The 22,495-nt window shown below is 41.0% G+C and overlaps 1 protein-coding gene across 1 annotated transcript in view; it reads right to left on the bottom strand.

Annotated features, from left to right (window-relative positions):
* Positions 1–2,699: 2,699 nt before the first annotated feature.
* SCAF11 (SR-related CTD associated factor 11) overlaps positions 2,700–22,495 on the bottom strand; it is a 191,804-nt gene continuing 172,008 nt past the window's right edge. Inside the window, exons 11-15 of the mRNA XM_075344961.1 lie at positions 19,513–22,410; positions 16,753–17,300; positions 10,471–10,692; positions 5,525–5,644; positions 2,700–3,402 (exon numbers count right to left, since the gene is read on the bottom strand). Coding sequence (XP_075201076.1) covers positions 3,289–3,402; positions 5,525–5,644; positions 10,471–10,692; positions 16,753–17,300; positions 19,513–22,410 — 3,902 coding nt within the window. The 3' untranslated portion in view covers positions 2,700–3,288. The remainder of the gene's footprint in view (positions 3,403–5,524; positions 5,645–10,470; positions 10,693–16,752; positions 17,301–19,512; positions 22,411–22,495) is intronic.

Below are 22,495 nucleotides of genomic sequence, written 5' to 3'. Positions count from 1 at the left end.
GGGGATCATATAAAAGGCAGAAGGATCATTACCAGGATGGGGTACCTTAGTAGAGAATTTAGGGACATTACCCCCATAATAGTGTCAGCAGCAGATCCTCGCCCCATAACAGTGTGTCATGACCACATTTTTGCTTAAAATTTTATTTTCCTATTTTCCTCCTCTAAAACCAGGGTGCATCTTATAGTCCGGTGCGTCTTATAGTCCGAAAAATACGGTACATTGCAATGTTGCTCGACCACTTTACTGAAAGCTTTGCCTACTAGGAGAAAATTAACTGGTTTTCTCTTGACTGCAACCATTCATTCACTGCTCATAGCACTGCTCAGTATACAGTGAGAAACTGTAAGCATGTCCCGACCCTTTAACAGCTCGCACTGCACAGACGTGCAGCAGACTCAGCTGACAAGTTACCAGGTCGTGCTTACAGTATAGAAAGTGATGACTATAGTCACTCTGGGCACACCTCTATGACTGAAGGAAGCAAATTCTGACTATAGCTGTTTTTCTTTTTAGTAAGGCGGCTGGACAGTATTTTAATGCTATTAATATGCAGATAGATAAACACTGTCTTCAGGTACACAGCTTTTGTGAACATGACATGCTCCTTTTAAATGGGTTATCCGGGATGATTTTATTTTTTTTACTATGGACCTAAGAACTAAGACACTATCTACCTACCTGTTTGACCAATTGCTGGCTGAGACCAGTCATGGACCGCTTCTGCTGGTGATATTGCTGCTACACGTCAGATCTTCCAGCTGTTCTGTTGATGCAGCGTGACTGCAAACGTCATGTTGATTGACAGCCGGCTTCCCACAGTTAGGCAATGGGTAGTCAGCTGGCAAGCAGCAATGACATCAGCAGTCATGACCCATGAACAGAGCAGAACAAAAGAAAAAATGCTGCTGAGTTGACAATGATATCACTAGAAGCTGCAGAACCCCTGGCAGGAGCGGATGTGACCACTCTGTTCTAGCACAGATTGGCACCAGGCTGAACGACTCTTTAACCCATAGTTAAAAAAGTCCGTAATAATCCCATTACGACAGGGGTCTCAATCACATGGCAATGCATACAGCCCATGAGGCTGCTTCATGTGGCCCACAGGCATCGTAGACCCCTTGACATTTGCGGCCTGATCCAGAGAACTGTTTATGTCAGAGCTTTATTTCTATTGAAAGGGTGTCCTTGGACACACATTCAATTGAAATGTACTGCCGGCGCTACGCAGAGAGAAGCTCTCTGCACAGCTATACTAATACTAGCTGCCGGCCAATCAGTGGCCAGCAGCTGGCATTGGTATAGCTGTGCAGAGAGCTAATCTCTGCGCGGCAATACATTTCAGTTGAATGTGCGTCTACGGAGGCACATTCAACTGAAATAAAAGCACTGACGTTGGTGGCCCCCTGGACCGGACCACGATCGTCAAGTCTATGGTGCCTGCAGGCTGCATGTGCAGAAAAGAGGATGTCGAGGGAATGGAGGACAGGTGAGCAGTATGTGTGTGTAAGTGTGTGTGTGTGTGTGTGCGCAGAACGGCACATTAGAGTGTATTACTGCAGGATGAGGACCAGGATGGGGGAATTACTACAAGATTGGGACCAGGATTGAGGAATTATTACAAGATGGGGACAATTAGTACAAGATGGGAACATTTTTAGAAGAAGGGGACCAGGATAGTGGACATTATTACAAGATGAGGACCAGGATGGGGTACATTACTACAAGAGGACCAGAATGGGACACAATATTACAAGGAGATCAGGATGGGACACATTACTATAAGATGTTGCCCAAAATCACTAATTGTAAGACACAAGTACTTACAAGGGTATGCATGTATGTATGCATGCATGCATGCATGTATATACATTATTTTTCAAAATAAAGCATTTTTCTTTACCACTAAAAGTGCTGTTTTACATATAAACTAAGAAACAAAAAAATCACCACATCTGTAAGGACCCAAGCTGGAAAACTACCATAACCCATAGAATGAATGCCATAAAAAAAAAATAGTAAGTAAAAATTGTACCGAAAAAAGTGATCAAAAGGTGTATAGAAAAATGTGGTATCATTAAGAATGTCACGTTATCCTGCAAAAAATATGGCCCCCTAAATTCAAGTCTTTTCTATATGCGGCTCATATACCCAGTCAAGTTTGAGATCCCTGCTTTAAGTGGACCTAGATTAGATCACATTAAAGCCCTGTGGTGATAAGACAGACTCACTTAAACAGTTTGAAGTGGAGGTTGAATACCCAAAATAATGACACTAAAATACAGCCAATGGAATAAGGGCCTAATAAGATCACAATCATGCTGTCCTTTTGCCAAACTGAACAAGCCCAATATTTCTTGCCTTGAATCATAAGATATGCCATCCCACTTTATTAAATGAAGTCATACTCACCTGCCTGCGGATCTCCTTTTACAGCATACAGTCCATATCTGAGCTTACAAGTGAACCATAAAGGAGCTGTATGAAACTTGGAGTGTAGATTTTTATATCAACAGAATAAAAAAGTGAAAATACGTAGCAGTTAGTCCCAATTTTTGCAACTCAATATAGGTATCGCCCTCATTTCTGCTCGCTGTAAGTAGTCAAATGCACCCATATGTGATGTCTGGAAATGGAGGCAAATAAGCCTCTAAGTATGTAACAGAGAACAAATCTCACAAACGAGAAACAACCCAAACAAGCAGCATATTTATTTATTTGGTGTTTCCATAGATCATGTCCATGTTAAAAATATATATATTTGTTGGACATATTTTGCAGTAGGCATATTGTTATTCTGAAAGTTTATTTCTAAACAGATTCTATATCAAGGTACAGACACCTGCATACATTGGGTACACTTAAAGACCAGCGTGTCCAGTTAGACTATAAAGGAGCCAAGAAAACATCTCACTATTAATAGAAGAAAAACACAATCAAAGATTCTTATGATCAGACTTCTTAACAGATTACATGTACTGTACACACAATAACCAGCTGATAGCCAAGTATTGAGATTAACATCTCTAATATTACACACATCATTGAGAAGGTCAAAAACGCTGTACATTATTATTCATATGTTCACCCTAACAAAAAAAAATTAATTAAGTCTTTTGGGGGAAGTAGGGTAGAGCGCTCTAAATCAAAGGTTTCTACATTGAAAAATTATCAAAACCCAGTCTAAATCACAGTTGCAACCATTGTTGTGGAGACACTGAAATTGCACTTGGACAAATAATGTAGCAGTCCTCGGTTTACTTAATTCCAGTGATGGCCTGTGGTTCACAGTTTGTCGTCATCTCCCTTTTTGCGAGAGTGTTTATATTTATCGACATACGCTTTTACAAGATTTGCCACTTTAGCTGAATCTACTTCTCCACTTTTACTGTGACAAACCTAGAAAAAGAAAGAAAAATTATTAAAAATGCATGTTCAGCCACAGACCGTCTACCATAGACTAGACATAAATAGTATAAACCATCAACCTCCAGCAGTCAGAAGGAATCTTTAAAGAGTAACTAAACCAAGTCTTAGGCTATGTACGCACACTGCAGTTTTGTTTCTTCAGCAAAAACGCACCGTCTGGCAGAAAAAAAACGCATAAAAAAACCCCATTTTTTACGCATTTTTGGCAAGTTTTTGCCCATGCGTTTTTTCATTATATTCAATGGAAAAAAAAACACGGGCGACCTGGTGCCTCACAGCACCCATGCTGCAAGGCGAAGCCCCCAAGGCTCCAGGCCGCGCCGCCCCACTGACACGACACCACCACAACAGCGGCCACCACACAACACCAGCACACAGTGAGAGGAGCTGTGCACTCACCTCCCACTGGCTCCCATATGTGAACTGGGAGCAAAAAGAAGGCTGACCCCTCTTGCAGTCTCCTGCTGATTAAAATCACCTGTGCCAAATGGGGAGAGTGCAGATCCAAGCAAAAAAAAAAAAAAAAAAAGAAGAGGGGGATAGACTGTTGTATAACACACTATGAAGAAAAACACATGGATCGCACATCCCAAAAATACAATGATCTAAAGTGCATTTTTAATAAAGTTAGTTTAATTAACCAAAAAAGCAGAATGCATGGCTGTGTTTTTCACTCTCATTGCTTTCCATCGTGAAAAAATGCAGCAAAATTGCTGGAAGAATGGACATGCTGCAGTTTTTAAAAAGCAGCAGTTTTCCAATTCAGCCAGGGAAAAAAAAGCAAGTGCGTGTGCATGAGGCTTCTGATATCTCATTGCTTTTGCTGGTACTGTAAAAAGCAGCTTTTAATTTCCATTAAGAAACACTACAAAAACAACGTGTACACACAGCCTTGTCCCTCCACATCAACACCCACAAGCACCGGTTGAAGCTGGTACAGTCATAGCGAAACGTTTTGAGACTTACAAAAATTTTGCTGATCAGTATTTTTTCAGATGTCTCTATGGTTACTGAAGTTCAATTATAAAAATTTCATACATTTCTACACTTTGACAAATTAAGTACAGTATACGCAAAACCTCAATATTTACCGTGTTGACCCTTATTTGTCAAGACATCTGCCCTTCACCCTGGCATGCTGGATATCAGCTTGTGGGCCAAATCCTGATTGATAGAAACCCATTCTTGACCAATTAATGCTTTTTGTTGAAGAACACTGTTATGGTTAAATAATGAGATGTAAACCTCATCCAAGAACAGCTTCTCCTCTTCTCCTAATGATCCAGGAGCACTTTGGTGATGAGTGATGTCACAAGGTAAAAATAAAGTGGCTTGATGAACAAAACATTGATATTTTGGCTCAATCCTCAAATGCAAGTAGACAACAATACAGAAATTGATAAAATCCAAGCCCCGACTATGCAAGAACGGGTTTTCATCAGTCAGGATTCGGCCCAGAAGCTGACACAACATACCAGGAAGAATCCAAGTCTTGGAAAAGAAGGATGAACACGGTAAATATTGAGTATTTCCACAATCTTGACGTATTTGCAAAAAAAAGTAAAAATGTATGAAATATTCATAATTGTACTTCAGTACCCATAGAAACACCTGAATAAAACATTGAAAAAAACTAAAGCAGTAAAGTTTGTGAAAAACAAAATTTTTGTCTATCTAAAGAAACGCAGTGTGCACACAGCATTTTTTAAAACCCATAGGATTTGCTGGGGAATAGCTGCAGCTGTGTTAAACACATTTTCTGCAGAAACTCTGCGGTTAATCCGCAGCATGCGCACAGGGCGCTAATCTTTGAGTCTGAATAGGAAGCAGATCACCTGACAAGACTGTTCGTCAGGTGAAATGATCATTTGGCTTGCCCAATATATTGCTCTGTGTAAACATGACCTGTGATGCCACGACCCATGTCAGTAAATGTGCACCAAACGGTGTAACACTGATTAGTGCACATCAGAAGTGTGGCCTGTCGTGCAAACAGGTCATTAAACGACCATGTTACCACTCTGATTTCAGTTAACACTGCACATCGCACAGTGTGAACACACCCATAGGCAGTTACTGCTACTCATCTTACCTTGTCCACCGCTTTCTTCACTATCTCTTTATATTCATCCTTTGTGATATCTTTATTCTGATAGTATGGTCTTATGGCCATTTTAACTTCATGCGCTGCCCTCTCCTGAATTTGAATCTTCTAGTATTAAAAAAGAAAGTCATTAAAATAAAAACCATCCAATCACTGAACAAGTTACAGGGAATCTTTCACCAAGTTTTTTCCACCTAATCTGAGAGCAGCATAACAGAGACAGAGATCCCGATTCCAGCGATGTGTCACTTACTGGGCTGCGCAGTGTAGCTTTGATAAAATCACTGTTTAATCAGCAGTAGATCATCATTAGAGGACTACTTATCGTGCTGCCAGGTAGTCCAGCATATTCATCAGCTTTGTACCATGCCCCAACACTGACTGCTGTGTACACAGTACATGGGCAGAATGCTGCCAATCTGTGATGTAGGCGGGCTATAAAACTCCATATCAAATAACTGCTACATCTTCAGCAAAGAACACAGTGATTTTATCAGAATGACAGGAAACAGCCCAATAACTGATACATCACTGGAATAAGGTACTCGGTCTCTACATTATGCTGCTGTCACATGGGATAGCAAAAACCTGCCGACAGATTCTGTTTAAAGGGTTTGTCCCATAACATAATTCATTTAAATCAAAAGATCTTGGAACAATAACAATTTCCACAATTGGATAAGTTTTAAACAAAAAAATAAAAATGTTCCTGTGCTGAGATAATCTTTTATATGTGTCCCCACTACATACTGTGTAATGGATGTGTGACAGTACAGGGACATGGTCTGATCATATCACATCTGGGCCTAGGAGGAAGCAAGAGAGAGTATGCAAACATTACAGTACAAGGATCACAAATTATTCTGTGAAGTAAAACACTATAAAAACAGAGGGGGAAATGTTTTACCTCACAAAAAGAATCACCTGCAATCCGGTGTTGCAATGTCTGTATATTCTCTTTTGTGTCCTCCCTGGTCCAGAAGTGGTATGATCAGACCATGTCCCTGCATAGTCAGACACGGCCATTACACAGTACATAGCAGGGACACATATATAAGATTATCTCAGCACAGGAACATTTTTTAAACACATCCAATTGTGGAACTTATTATTATTATTATAAGAGCTATTGATTAAAATCAACTTCAATATGAATTTTGCTTGTGGGAAACCCCTTGAAAAGCAGAGAAATATATCAGCTAATAAAAATGTAACAGCATCTAATCAGCTCAGCAACAAATCCATGATTCGGCACAATCCGACACTTTGCAGCATGTATTTCTATGCAGTGTTTTTAATGGAAGGGATAATCCTCAGAAAAGCAAAAAGATGAACAGTGTTGCCAACAGCTGGTCGGACACACAGATTGTGTATTACACAGCCAGGGGATAGCCAACTGAGTGATGCAGATGGGAAACACTGCTTTAACCTGAACAGGAAACAGCAGCACTTTATTGGTAGGGGACCTCCAAGACATGCTAGAAATTGTTAGAAAGGGGGCTAAATTTATTCCATGCCATCCATACACCAGTGCCAATTACAATGAACAAAAATCTAAACCCAACACTTGCTTTTATTTTTCATGAGCTGAACTAAAAGATCTAAGACTTTATGTACACAAAAGGCCTTTTTCTCTCAAATACTGTTCACAAATTTGTCTAAAGTGGGAGTCACATTATGGTATGCATAAGACGCAAGAGCATCGGTTGCGATATGTTAATGACCCTTGGCTCTTGACCTGCTGCGAGCGTGAGCTGAGTGTCATGCAACTGTGATCTGATCACAGCTGTGGCGGAGAGGGAGGGATTAATCTCCCCATTTGTGTCATTGTCTGCCTGTGTGTATAATGCACTGCGCCGACATCCGAGTGCAGTCCGATGTTTCACTTGCACCCGTAGACTTTTATGGGTGAGTGTGATGAGAGACTCGCAGACAATTGCAGCATGCTGCGTTTTTTTCCTCAGTTCGATTAGGACTGAAGAAAACATTGCAGATCTGAGCCGCAGTATTGTCTTAAATGGAGCAGAGTGCAATGTGAGATTTTATGATGTCCATGTTGTCAATTGAGTGGCTCATGGTGGAGGTGGAATTGTGTTATGGGCAGCTGTATGCTATGGCCAATGAACAAAGGTGCATTTTATGGATGCCATTTTGAATGCACAGAGATACAAAGACAAGGTCCTGAGGCTCATTGCTTTGCCATTTATCCACGACCATCCCCTCATGTTGCAGGTTGATCATGCATGACCCCATGTTGTAATGATCTGTACACAATTCCTGGATGTTTAAAACATCCTAGTTCTTCCATGGCCAGCACACTCACCGGACATGTCACCCATTGAGCATGTTTGGGATGTTCTGGATCGGTGTATACGACAGTGTGTTAAAGGTCCTGCCAATGTCCAGCAACTTCACACAGCCATTGAAGAGGAGCGGACCAACATTCCACAGGCCACAACCAACAACCTAATCAACTATGTGAAGGATCGGTGCAGCACTGCGTGAGGCAAATGGTGATAAAACTGCTAATTTTAGAGTGGTCTTTTATGGTGGCCAGCCTAAGGCACACCTGTGCAATAATCATGTTGTCTAATCAGCATTTTGATATACCACACCAGTGAGGTGGATCGATTATCTCACCAAGGAGAAGTGAAGTGCTCAATAATACAGATTTAGGCTATGTTCGCACGCTGTGGATTTACCACGGATTTGCCGTGTCTAAAATTTCTGCAGTCAATCCCCAGCAAAACCTATAGGTATAAAAAAAATGCTGTATGCACACTGCATTTTTTTTTTATACCTGCGGATTTACCCACGGATTTTCTGCTGCGAAATTAACGAGCATGTCACTTCTTTTCTGCAGGTACCTGCGGTTTTTGCCATAGATACAGTGCTGGCCAAAAGTATTGGCACCCCTGCAATTGTCAGATAACACTCAGTTTATTCTTGAAAATGATTGCAATCACAAATTCTTTGGTATTATTAACTGCATTTATTTTGCTTGCAATGAAAAAAAACACAAGAGAAAGAACCAAAACTCAAATCATTGATCATTTCACACAACTCCACAAATGGGCCAGGCAAAAGTTTTGGCACTCTTAGCCTAATACTTGGTTGCACAACCTTTAGCCAAAATAACTGAGAACAACCGCTTCCGGGAACCATCAAGGAGTTTCTTACAATGCTCTGCTGGAATTTTAGACCATTCTTCTTTGGCAAACTGCTCCAGGCCCCTGAAATTTGAAGGGTGCCGTCTCCAAACTGCCATTTTGAGATCTCTCCACAGGTGTTCTATGGGATTCTGGTCTGGACTCATTGCTGGCCACTTTAGTAGTCTCCAGTGCTTTCTCTCAAACCATTTTCTAGTGCTTTTGAAGTGTGTTTTGGGTCACTGTCCTGCTGGAAGACCTATGACCTCTGAGGGAGACCCAGCTTTCTCACACTGGGCCCTACATTATGCTGCAAAATTTGTTGGTAGTCTTCAGACTTCATAATGCCATGCACACGGTCAAGCAGTCCAGTGCCAGAGGCAGCAAAGCAACCCCAAAACATCAGGGAACCTCGGCCATGTTTGACTGTAGGGACAGTGTTCTTTCCTTTGAATGCCCTTTTTTTTTTCCTATAAACTATGTTGATGGCTTTTCCCAAAAAGCTCTACTTTTGTCTCATCTGACCAGAGAACATTCTTCCAAAACGTTTTAGGCTTTCTCAGGTAAGTTTTGGCAAACTCCAGCCTGGCTTTTTTATGTCTCGGGGTAAGAAGTGGGGTCTTCCTGGGTATCCTACCATACAGTCCCTTTTCATTCAGACGCCAACTGATAGTACGGATTGACACTGTTGTACCCTCGGACTGCAGGGCAGCTTGAACTTGTTTGGATATTAGTCAAGGTTCTTTATCCACCATCTGCACAATCTTGCATTGAAATCTCTCGTCAATATTTCTTTTCCTTCCACATCTAGGGAGGTTAGCCACAGTGCCATGGGCTTTAAACTTCTTGATGACACTGTGCACCGTAGACACAGGAACTTTCAGGTCTTTGGAGATTAACTTGTAGCCTTGATATTGCTCATGTTTCCTCACAATTTGGATTCTCAAGTCCTCAGACAGGTCTTTGGTCTTCTTTCTTTTCTCCATGCTCAATGTGGTACACACAAGGACACAGGACAGAGGTTGAGTCAACTTCAATCCATGTCAACTGGCTGCAAGTGGGATTTAGTGATTGCCAACACCTGTTAGGTGCCACAGGTAAGTTACAGGTGCTGTTACACAAATTAGAGAAGAATCACATGATTTTTTTTAAACAGTGCCAATACTTTTGTCCACCCCCCTTTATGTTTGGTGTGGAATTATATCCAATTTGGCTTTATGACAATTTTTTTATTTTTTTTCATTGAAGACATATTAAATGAAGATATTACCAAAGAATTTGTGATTGCAATCATTTTCAAGAATAAACTGAGTATTATCTGACAGAATTGCAGGGGTGCCAATACTTTTGGCCAGCACTGTAATGGTAAAAACCCGCAGGGACCAACCTGCGGAAAAACCGCGGCAAATCCGCACCAAAACCGCATGCAGATTTCGTTGCAGTTTTGGTGCCTTTTTTACCGCAGGTGCGGGATTCTGTCAGAGGATCCGGTTTTTCCCTCAAGAAAGTCACTTTCTAGTGCGCACATGGCCTTAGACATTTGTGTGCAATATTTGAGAGAAAAAGACCTTTAGTGTACATAGAAAAAGTCTTCGATCTTTTGAGTTCAGTTCACAACAAATGAGAGCAAACACAAAACAGTGTTGTGTTTAGATTTGTGTTCAGTGCATTTTACACAAGATTCTCATAATACAAGACCTGGTAAGGCAAACATCTTATGTCAATAGGAACCAAATAAATAAAATAAAAACTTTGATAATTTGAGAAAATCACAGTTCTGCTTACCTTTTCTTTTTTGGAGCTGTCAGCACTGGCTTCCACGGTCACACTTTCCTTTCGAGTAATATATTTTATAGAAGTAGTATGTGAATTCTTGCTATAACCAGATGATGCCACACTGGCAGAATGTAGTCCTAGTGCAACCCCGACAGTTCGTTGGACTGATGCTGGAGCAGGCAAGAGTGGTGCATTTACATTATTACTTACATAGCTAGCACCAGGATTACCCTGTTTAAAAGTTAACACAATGTCAATGTTTAAAATAAAAAAAAAAAACAACACAAAAACAATACATAGTGACCTATGCAAAAACCTCACAGTATCAGGCTGCCAAAAGTACTAATTCCTCAAAATTCCCTGAGTAACTGTATGAGCTCTGTCCTCACCTATTGTATCCTCACCCATTCCCTGTAGAAGGTGAGCCCTCGTGGGCAGGGTCCTCTCTCCTCCTGTACCAGTCTGTGTTATACTGTTAATGATTGTTGTACTTATACTCTCTTTCACTTCTAAAGCGCCATGGAATAAATGGCGCTATACTAATAAATAATAATAATGAGCGCAGTCTTGTGCAGCTAGCATCTACCTATAGCAGCTGCAATTAGTGGGAGATTTTCCTGTTAGATTCTGGGGTTAATAGCCAATGCTTAAAGAAGTGGGCATCTGTCATCCATCAACCTGTGCAAGATACGATAGGGCAGCTAAAAATTGAACTTAACCCTTTAACGACCGCAGGTAGTAAAATTACATCCCAGCTGTCAGTGTTAATCCCACCCTCCTGCAGCGAGCAGCTGGGGGTGGGGGGGAAATCCGTGCACATGTCAGCTGATTTGTACAGCTGACATGTGTGCCTAGCAAGCAAGAGGAGTTCCGCGATCTGCCCGTACCTGTTAACCCCTTAAATGGCTTTGTTAAAATGTGACAGCACCACTATAATCGCTGTCGCGGTTAAAGTTTAGTCACCACCCAACACCGGAAGTCATGTGATGTGATCACATGAATCCGATGGTTATCATGGTAGCACAGGGTCATGTGATGATTCCTGTAGCTCACATGACTCACTTCCTGTTTCACCCGCCCGAGAGCTGTGTGAGACAGGAGAGGAGCATATATGGTGTTCACAGCTGTGTAGGTGTGATCAGTAGATATGGAAGAGTGATCAGACTGCTGATCCCTTTAGTCCCCCAGGGGCACTAGTAAAATAAAATAAAATAAAATTTTTGCAAAATTAAAAAAAACAAAAACCTAAAATTTCAACTCACCCCCCTTTCATCCTATTGAAAATTAAAGGGTTAAAAATATAAATATACACATTTGGTATCACCGCGTTAAGAAATGCCAATCAAAATACAAAAATTAATCTGATCGGAAAAATGGCGTAGCGGCAAAAAATTCCAAACGCCAAAATTATGTTTCTTGGTCGTGGCAAATTGAGTAAAATGCAATAACAGGCGGTCAAAACGTAGCATCTGTGCAAAAAAAGGTACCATTAAAAAGGTCAGTTCCAGACACAAAAAATAAGCCATCACTGAGCCCCAGATCCCGAAAAATGAGAACTCTACAGCTTGTGGAAAATGGCGCAAAACCTGTGGCATTTTTTTTTCCCAAACTTCTGATTTTTTTTTTTTTTAACACCGTAGATAAAAGTAAACGTACACATTTTTGGTGTCAACTAACTTGCAACGACCTGAGGTATCACACCAACACATCAGTTTTACCATATAGTTAACACAGTTAATAAAATATCTTCAAAACCATTGTGGAATCGCACTTTATTTTTGCAATTTTTCCACATTTGGAATTTTTTTGCCATTTTCCAGTACATTATATGGTAAAACTAATACTTTAAAAGTACAACTTGTTTAGCAAAAAATAAGCACTCACATGGCAAGATTGACTGAAAAATAAACAAGTTACGGCTCTCGGAAGAAAGGTAGCAAAAAAAACCCAAAAAAACGGAAAACGCAAAATCGGCCGGTTGTGAAGGTGTCAAAAGTAACCTGTCAAGCTTTCACCCCCCACCAAACTATTAATATGATTGTGTAGCCCCTTAAAGTGAGCCTATCAGGTGCAATATATACCCAGAGCCAAGAGCGGTTTTAGGTGGGTATTGCTAATCCCTGCCAAACCGTCCCTGTATACACTAGTATAGATAAAAGGGATCTTTAGAAAAAGTATTTCTAAAGCTCTTATATCATATGCTAATGAGCGAAGGGACTAGTCGTGAGGGCGTTGCTTCTCCCGACTAGCTGCCCTCTTATGTTAATACACCCACAGGGGCATACTAACATGCTATTCAATGCAGTGACTCTTTATCTATGCTACTAAATACAGGGATGGTTAGGCAGGGATTAGCAATCTGCTAGTGGTTCTGGGTGCACATTGCACCTGACAGGTTCCCTTTAAAAGATAAGCTAGTGGATCCCTTTACGACCATAAAGCAATGCATCAGCAGCTAAGTCTAAGTGCACTGGGGCGTAACAATGCACTTCTAGCTTCTCAGTCTCTGCTTTAGGCTGGGGCCACGCGGGGCACTAGTGCGATCCTCGCATGACACTCAGCTCCCGCTGGCAGCACAGCGGGAGCAGAGTGTCATGCGAGTGCCCCTGCGACTGAGGTCCAACTGTGCGAGCGGACCTCAGCTGCGGGGGCAGGGCCGGAACTGAGGAGGGATTTATCTCCCTCTCTCCTCCGTAGCCGGCTATTGTGATTCTCGCTCTGCACGCGTGGTACACTGGTATACTGTGAGTGCGGTGCTATTTGTCTCTCGCCCCATTCACTTGAATGGGTGCGAGAGAAAGTCTAGCATTACAATCGCAGCATGCTGTGATTGTTTTCTCGGTCCAATTAGGGCTGAGAAAATAATCGCTCATGTGCACACAGGCTAATATTGGTCCGAGTGGAATGTGAGGTTTTATCGCACTCTACTCGCACCGTTTTTCTCGCCGTGTGGCTTAGGCCTTATTCCCCAACTAGAAACACCCTAGCCTGGCTGATTACGTGTCATAACAGGTTTCAGAGGAAGAGGTTTACGTTTCTGACAAGTTTTTATTCACTGAGTTTTTTGTTTTACCCCTCCTTTCTCCCCCACCCCCCTCCACTAACGACCCACTGGCTATCAGTAATTAATCAATAGTCTGGTGTTGCCGCGTTCCTAGAAGTCTAAACTGTTCAATCATCTTACATATTCTGTATGGTGGACGTTAATTTAAAGGAAACACAACATAGACAAGTCAGAACTGTTTATTTGGCCACATTGCAACTCCACAACATGGAGTAAAAAAAAATAATCAAAATCTTGTATGTATGCCAAAATGCTACAAAAAACTAAAGCTTCTCCACACAAAAAAAAAAAAAATCTTAAAATCCGGTAAATTAACAGACAAAACGTATTAAAACAGGGGCTATTAAGGGGCCTTATTCCTCACTGCAGTTTTACAACTGCGATAAAGGTATAAGTGAATTACGCCTTCCCACCAGCGAAAATGCGGTGGGTGACAACTGTACAAAAACGCCAGTTCCCTCTCCTCTCCTTCACCCCTAAATAAAATTCTGTGAAATATTGGCTTACATATCCAAATGCCTGTCTCCTGAGCTCGAACCGCAGTAGGCAACCACATATATGATATTATTGTAGTCTGAAGAGCACACAATATGTGTCGCCAGAAGCATGAGCTAAGCACAATGTATGGATGCATGTTTGCCCTTCTCCAGAAAAAAAACTACAATGGGTTTTTTCTGATGTTCTGGCACATTAGGGTTCTCCACCAACGTCACCCATAAACTAACGTATTCTAACAAAATCTGTGCTCCAAAAACAAATACAATTCTGTCCTTCTCAGCCCTGACCCGTGACCAAACAGTTTATGACAACATATAAGGGAATCACCACATTCGGGAGAAATTGCACAACAAATTGTGGGGTCCACTTTCACCTTTTAACCCTTATGAAACGCACAAATCTGCACTAAAAAAAAAAAAAAATAAAAAAAAATTAAAAAAAAAATACATTTTTAGCACTAAAATGTTACACAATTCTGCGAGGCACCTCTGGGTTCAAAATACTCACTACATCCCTAGATAAATTGCTTAAGCAGTCAAGTTTCCAATAAGGGGTCACTTATGGGTTTACGCTGATCTGGCACCTCAAGGGCTTGGCTAATGGAGGCCAAACTCTACTCACTGAGAATCTGCGTTCCAAAAGCCAAATAGCGTTCCTTCCCATCTGATCCCCGCTGTGTGCTCAAACAGTAGTGTGCAACCACATATGGGGCACCGTCACGTTCAATAAAAACTGCATAACACATTATTGGGTTCATTTTTGCCTATTACCAATTCTGTAAATTATAAAATTTGGTGCCAAAACAGTATTTTAGTGGAAAAAAACCACAAATTTTTGTTTTCTCATTTACGGTAAATGTTAACGCTTTGTGAATCACCTGTAGCTAAAAATTCTCAGTACTCTCCTATATTAATTCTTTTTTGATGGGTCTAGTTTCCAAAATTGGATTCACTTGTGTGGATTTCCGCTGTTCTGGCATGTCAGGGGCTCTACAAATGCGACATGGTGTCGGCAATCTATTCCAGACAAATATATGCTTATAAAAAATATAAAATCAAATAGCACTCTTTCCTTTCTGAGCCCTGACATGTACCCAAACAGCAGTTTTTCACCACATATGGAAAACATGTTAAAGAGAAATAACATAATTATCTTGTCCGTTTTCTCCTATATCCATTGTGAAAATTATAAATTTTGGGGCCCAAAACATTTTAGTGGAAAAAAACCCCCCCAAAAAACCTTAAATTTTCATTTTCACATCCATATTTTAAAAAGTTCTGTGAAGCATCCACAGGTTGAGCATGCTCAACACACCCCTAGATGAATTCCTTGATGGGTCTATTTTCCAAGATGGGGTCATTTGTAGGACTTGTGGCTTTGGTACCTCATGAGCTCTGCAGATGAGAGATGTCTGAAATTTATTCCAGCAAAATTTCCATTCCAAATGTCACTTGTGCTCTGAACCTGGCTGTGTGACCTAACAACGTTTGACTACATGTGGGATATCGCAATGCTCAGAAGAAACTGTAGAGTCGACGTTCAGGTTATCTCTCACAAAAGTAATAAATTTGCGGCTATGGCAACAGGTTTGTGAAAAAATGAAAATATTTAATATGATGATCTAATGTTATCAAATTCAGTGCAGTACTTGAGGGTTCAAAATGCTCACCATACCCCTGGATAAAATCCTTTAGGGTTGTAGTTTCCAAAATGCGGTCACTTGTGGGGGAGGGGGGGGGGTTGTGCTATTTAGGTACTTTAGGGGCACTGCAAGCTACTTTAGACAAATTTGTGTTCCAAAATTCATATATTGTGCCTTCAGCCCTCCCATTTGTCCAAACAGAACTCTGACTCCAAGCGGGGTATCACCATACTCAGAAGCAAGGGGTTAAACTGTTAAGTCCACTTTCGTGTCACCTCTTGCAAGAGTGAGAAATTTGGGGCTAAAGCAACCTTCTAAGCCCTGATGTTTGTCCAAACAGGGGTTTTTAACCATATATAAGGTATCAGCGCACTCCGAAGAAAACGGATAACACATTTTGTGGTCCAATTTGTCGTGCTATCCCTTTTAACCTTCGTCAGGCTGCATAATTTTACAACGTTAACAGCGACCCCTTATCTCGGAAGGGGGTTGAGATATTTTATTGAAATTTGGCCAATATATTCTGGACCAAAACTGCAGAGATGTCACGAAATTTCAGCCCTCTACGGCTTTTGGAAAAAAAAAAAAATTATTGCAATTTTAAAACGGAATAGTTACAATTGTACCTACTCAGCCGGACGAAGGTTAAAAGTGAAAAAATTTAAATGCATTTTTTTTTCCATTCCACTTTGCAGTAATTTCTGTGTAGCACCTGTACGGTTAAAAAAATGTCCTGACTACTGGAGAGATTTTTTTTTATGCATGCTTCATGAGGGGGAGAAGGTGAACTGTGACCTTCCCCGTTAAGATAAAAACCTGATAGATGACTGTCTAATGACACATTCCCTTATAGTGTGCATCTAATTAAGAGAAAGCAAATGGAAATTGTTCTACTAACAAATGTAATCTATTACTCTGGTCATAACAGTGCTACAAAGATCACTGCAATAACCCATAATAATCCAGACTGGACCAAAATATAAGAGAAAAGTACAAAATATATGTATGGTATGTATAATATATTTGTATGTGTATAAAAGCTATGGCACACTAAACAGTAGCTCAAACAGACAAATAAAACAGGTACCTGCAGTGGTTTTACATCTTGCTGTGGAGCAATGTAACTGACTTGCTGAGATGGAGGAGGTGGTGGTGGGGGTGGAGGTAATCCCTGAGGCACACTAGATGGTGCAGACATCTGAACTAGAGGTAGAGTTGGGTGGAGATGAATAGGAAGTTGTCGATGAGGATTGTAAGGATTGTGTTGGATGTTCACCAAGGGAGGGTGGACACCCACTGAGTAGGGAAACATATTCAATGGCTGAGGGGGTGCAGGAATACTCATTGGTTGAGGAGGGGGTGGAGCAATATTCATTGGTTGAGGAGGGGGTGGAGCAATATTCATTGGTTGAGGAGGGGGTGGAGCAATATTCATTGGTTGAGGAGGGGGTGGAGCAATATTCATTGGTTGAGGAGGGGGTGGAGCAATATTCATTGGTTGAGGGGGCAGCGCAATATTCATTGGTTGAGGGGGTGGAGGAACAGGTTGCTGAACATTCATTTGACTTTGCACCATATTGACAGGGACTGGAGGATTTTCATTTTGTTGACTTGCTTGATCTGTCACTGCTTGATCTGTTCATATAAAAAAAAAAAAATAAATAAATTAAATCTATAAACAGCTCATTACTATAAGAGTTCATTCATGGAAAGCACCTATTCAAAACTATGCAAACTAACCTATATATACACACACACACACACACACACACACACACACACACACATATGTGCACACATACAGTGCCTTGTGAAAGTATTCGGGCCCCCTTAATTTTTTCAACCTTTTTCCACATTTCAGGCTTCAAACAAAGATAAAAATGTTATGGTGAAGAATCAACAAGTGGGACGCAATTGTGAAGTTGAATGAAATTTATTGCTCATTTTAAACGTTTTTAAAAAAATAAAAAAATGAAAATTGAGGCGTGCAATATTATTCGGCCCCTTTACTTTCAGTGCAGCAAACTCACTCCAGAAGTTCATTGAGGATCTCTGAATGATTCAATGTTGTCCTAAATGACTGATGATGATAAATATAAGCCATCTGTGTGTAATCAAGTCTCCGTATAAATGCACCTCCTCTGTGATAGTCTCAGTGTTCTGTTTAAAGCACAGAGAGCATCATGAAGACCAAGGAACACACCAGGCATGTCCGTGATACTATTGTGGAGAAGTGTAAAGCCGGATTCGGTTACAAGAAGATTTTCACAACTTAAAACATCTCTAGAACCACTGTGCACTGATCATTTTGAAATGGAAGCAGTATCATACCACTGCAAATCTACCAAGACCCGGCCATCCCTCAATACTTTCATCTCAAACAAGGAAAAGACTGATCAGAGATGCAGCCAAGAGACTCATGATCACTCTGGATGAACTGCAGAGATCTACAGCTGAGGTGGGAGAGTCTGTCCATAGGACAACAATCAGTCGTACACTGCACAAATCTGGCCTTTATGGAAGAGTGGCAACAAGAAAGCCATTTCTCAAAGATATCCATAAAAAGTATTGTTTAAAGTTTGCCACAACCACCTGGGAGACACACCAAACATGTGAAAGAAGATGCTTTAGTCAGATGAAACAAAATCAAACTTTTTGGGCACAATGTCAAACAATATGTTTGGTGTAAAAGCAATACAGCTCATCAACCTGAACACACCATCCCCACTGTCAAACATGGTGGTAACAGCATCATGGTTTGGGCCTGCTTTTCTTCAGCAGGGACAGGAATGATGGTTAAAATTGATGGGAAGATGGATGGAGCCAAATACAGGACCATTCGTGAAGAAAACCTTTTGGAGTCTGCAAAAGACCTGAGACTGGGACGGGGATTTGTCTTTCAACAAAGACAATGATCCCAAACAACGCAAAATCTACAATGGAATGGTTCACAAATAAACGTATCCAGGTGTTAGAATGGCCAAGTCAAAGTCCTGACCTGAATCCAATCGAGAATCTGTCGAAAGCGCTGAAAACTGCTGTTCACAAACGCTCTCCATCCAACCTCACTCACCTCGAGCTGTTTGCAAAGGAAGAATGGGCAAGAAGTTCAGTCTCTCGATGTGCAAAACTGTTAGAGACATACCCCAAGCGACTTGCAGCTGTAATCACAGCAAAAGGTGACACTACAAAGTATTAACTTAGAGGGGCCGAATAATATTGCACGCCCCAATTTTCAGTTTTGTTTTGTTTTTTTAAAAAAAAAAGTTCAAAATAAGCAATAAATTACGTTCAACTTCACAATTGTGTCCCACTTGTTGTTGATTCTTCACCATAAAATTTAAATTTTTAAATTTTTATCTTTATGTTTGAAGCACGAAATGTGGGAAAATGTTGAAAAAAAAATCAAGGGGGCCGAATACTTTTGCAAGGCACTGTATATATATACACACACACACACACACACACACACACACACACACACACAAAACATATCAAGACTCTACTAGTGGTGTAATTGACTGCACTCAGATTTATCTTACAATCCATAGATGGAGAAATCAGCTTCACTCCTTTCTGTAGGAGGTGAGCAGGGATGATGTGATGTGCATGTAAGGCAGCAGATATCTGTAGATGAGTATCCGTTATTGCAAATGTTCTACGTGAGCCAGCAGAACCCTATAGACATGATGTCACTGACCCAGTTCACCTTTCGATACAGAGGCGTGTGGAGCCATGACATCTTTAATATACTTACAGCAAGAAAACACAAATTATTTGCCTGGTCACTAAAATGCAGCAAGCTACTTAAACATTTTAACCAAAAATAAAAAGGTCATCAACAAACCTTGAGACTCTTCTTGTTTAGGCCACACTCCTCCTTGGGGACCTGTGGTGCTTTTTCCCCGTTTTGAGTAGTAATTTTGAACATCAGCAGGCAGGGTTTTTCGAACAGCCCAACTTGATGCAGAAGACCACCCAGATCGATCGGCAGCAGAGTCAAACATATCTTCATATTTAGGCTTATTTTTGCTTTCCAAAAACCTTGGACATTCTTGCCCTTGAGTAGCTGAATTTCCTGAGTAGGGCTGTCTATTGTTCCAATTATTCTCATGTTGTTCTCCATAATTAAATCCACCCATAAACCCCCCTCGTCCATGTCCCCCACGACTTCTAGGCGAGTTCCATTCCATGTTTACATTTCTGTTCCATGAATCCCCTGGTCCATACTGGCCATCATCCCAATGGTAACCTCTTCCTCTATTCCCGCCTCTACCTCTGTCCCCCCTCATTCGACTCTCTCCTCTACCCCTAAAATCACCTCTTCCTCTAGGTCGGTCTCCTCTTCCTCTGTGATCCCCCCATCCTCTTTCCCCTCTGCAGTCTCCCCTCATCCAGGTGTCGCCTCTTCCTCTGCTTTCTGCAGATCTAATCTTTTCTACCACCCAATCAGGGTAATCATTTTTATTGTCATGATATGCCTCAGCAGAATCTCTTGTATCATATTTATCATTTCTGAAATTTTCATGTTTGGCAGGTTCATTTCTTCTATACATTTCACTTCCTCTGGGACTTTTCCAATTTTCATTTGAGCGTCGCTCTTTCCACGGTGGGGAAACACAATCGTTTTCATTTCTATCAACTGGAACAATTCTATTTTTATATCTGGTACGTGATCCAGACCTTGATCGAGATCTACTTTTAGATCTAGAATGTCTGTTTCTTGACTGGGAATGTCTACTCCTAGATCTTGAATGTCTTCTATGGTGTCTGTCTCTGCTCCTCCCTTTCCACTGACCCCCATGACTGCGCTCTCCATCTTTGTCTCTACTGCGTGATCTAGATTTCGGTTTAATAGGAGACTCTTTAGCTTTAGGAGGTGAAGGGGATCTTGGTCTTTCTTTAGCTTTAGGAGGTGAAGGGGATCTTGGTCTTTTAGGTTTGGGAGGTGAAGGGGATCTTGGTCTTTCTTTAACATTATTTTTACTCGGTGACCAAGTTGTTGAAGGGGAATGAAATCTAGATTTTCTTGTCCGTGATTCTTTCTTGGATGCATCATCAGGAGGTAATGGCTGCTTTGGAGGAGACACTTTGTTTTCAGTCAAGGTATCAGTTTTTATAGTGTTCACAGATTGCTCAACTTCTGAATCGTTATGATCACTACACAACGATTCACACTCCATTGCAACCGGTTCAGTGTTGTCATCAGAGAAAGTCTTCTGCGGGTCATTTTTTAAGTCTGTTTTTCGATCAGTATCGTGTATTTTATCGTCCCCTAAATTAGGACTGTGTAATTCTTCCTTGCATATTGTATTCCCACAAATATCTGTAGTATTAGATAATTCTTCAGCAGAATTTTTTGATAACACCAGTGACTGCTCTGATTGTTCTGTTAATAAAGTAGAGCTTTCTGAACCGTGTTGACAGTTTGGCTCAGAAGTCGTACTTGTTTTAGCATTTTGGGCCCCAATGCAGTCTTCCGGGTCCTCTGCCTGCAAGCTCACTTCTGAAACTTTTTCTAGCTTATCTGGGTTGTGCACACTTTTTAAAACCTCATCAGGCTCAAAGTGTTGGATGTTTTCAGGTTTCTGGATACTTTCTTCTTTTGATGTATCAAGGGAGGTTGCTGCATAGTCCAAATCATATTGTTTTACCGACTCGGATGGAAGCACAGACTGTGTGGAGTGTGAATCCACACTTTGAAAATGGCTTTCATTTGACTGCAATTTCACTTCGTTGGGGTGCGAGTGGTTCTCTGCATTCATATCAATCTCTTCAGATGTTGGAGAGTCCTGTGAATGTTTTACAGGAGATTTAATTTCTTTAGGAGATGAAGGTGAAGATGCAGATTTCGCAACATCACATGGCTCTATCTTCTCACATGACAAAGGAGACAATTCTGTATGATCAGAAATTATGTGCTTTGCCGATTGTGGAGAGGAAGAAGAAATCTCTTCATATGAAACATTCAGATTTTCAGATACCAAAGGGGATTTAGCCTCTATGTCCAACTGATTTTCTGCAGAATTTACACTAGTCTCATTTGCTGATCTTTGGAAAGCCGCTTGATCATCCTGCAAATCAGCCTCACCATTTTTGAAAATCGGGGAAGGAGATGACCGCTCTTCTTCATGAAACTGATGCTTATTAGGTAAGTCAGGACTAGCAGACCGTTCATTATCGATAGAATGCACACTGTGTGCAGGCGAGGAATCTAGCAAAGGTTTCTCCTCCGAATGTTCAAGAGGAGCGGACACATCTAGATGCTCGTTCTCTTTTGCAATGCTATTGTTGGGAGACTGACTTGGCTTATACAGTTCTGTCTCTGACACATTATCATCGGAGAGTTTACATTTCTTCTCTTGCTCTGCCTCACTTTCAGAATGTTTGTCATCTTTAGATTCATCTTCATACTGTGTAGCTGAGCAGATTCTTTTTCTAGTCCGAGAGCCCTTTTTAGGAGCTGGTTTTCGTGGTTTCGAAGACTGCTTACCAGAGTCCTCTGATGGAGACGCATTTGTAGCATTGGTAGTATGACCTGGTGTATCGTGATCAGAGCTACTGGATTTTGGGGAACTCTGAAGATTGCTTGTGTCAGATTTGCTATTTCGTGTCGATCTCCGTCTAGTGCTGGATTGCACAGATTTTTTTCTCGTTCCTCTGCTGGTTGATGTGCCAGACGCAGCTTGCTTTTTTTCATTGCCTTCATGGCCACCAGTGTGAGCACACTTTCGGGTTGAAGAATCTATTGTCAAATAAAAACAGATACCACTATTAAAAGGAATTGCACACTCATAGAAAATATATGCATAAAAAAAACCAAAAAACTT

Source organism: Anomaloglossus baeobatrachus, chromosome 4 (genome assembly GCF_048569485.1).
Source record: "Anomaloglossus baeobatrachus isolate aAnoBae1 chromosome 4, aAnoBae1.hap1, whole genome shotgun sequence".
Classification (NCBI taxonomy): domain Eukaryota; kingdom Metazoa; phylum Chordata; class Amphibia; order Anura; family Aromobatidae; genus Anomaloglossus; species Anomaloglossus baeobatrachus.
Note: the sequence above shows the minus strand (reverse complement) of the source record. Positions and strands in the feature narration are given on the sequence as shown.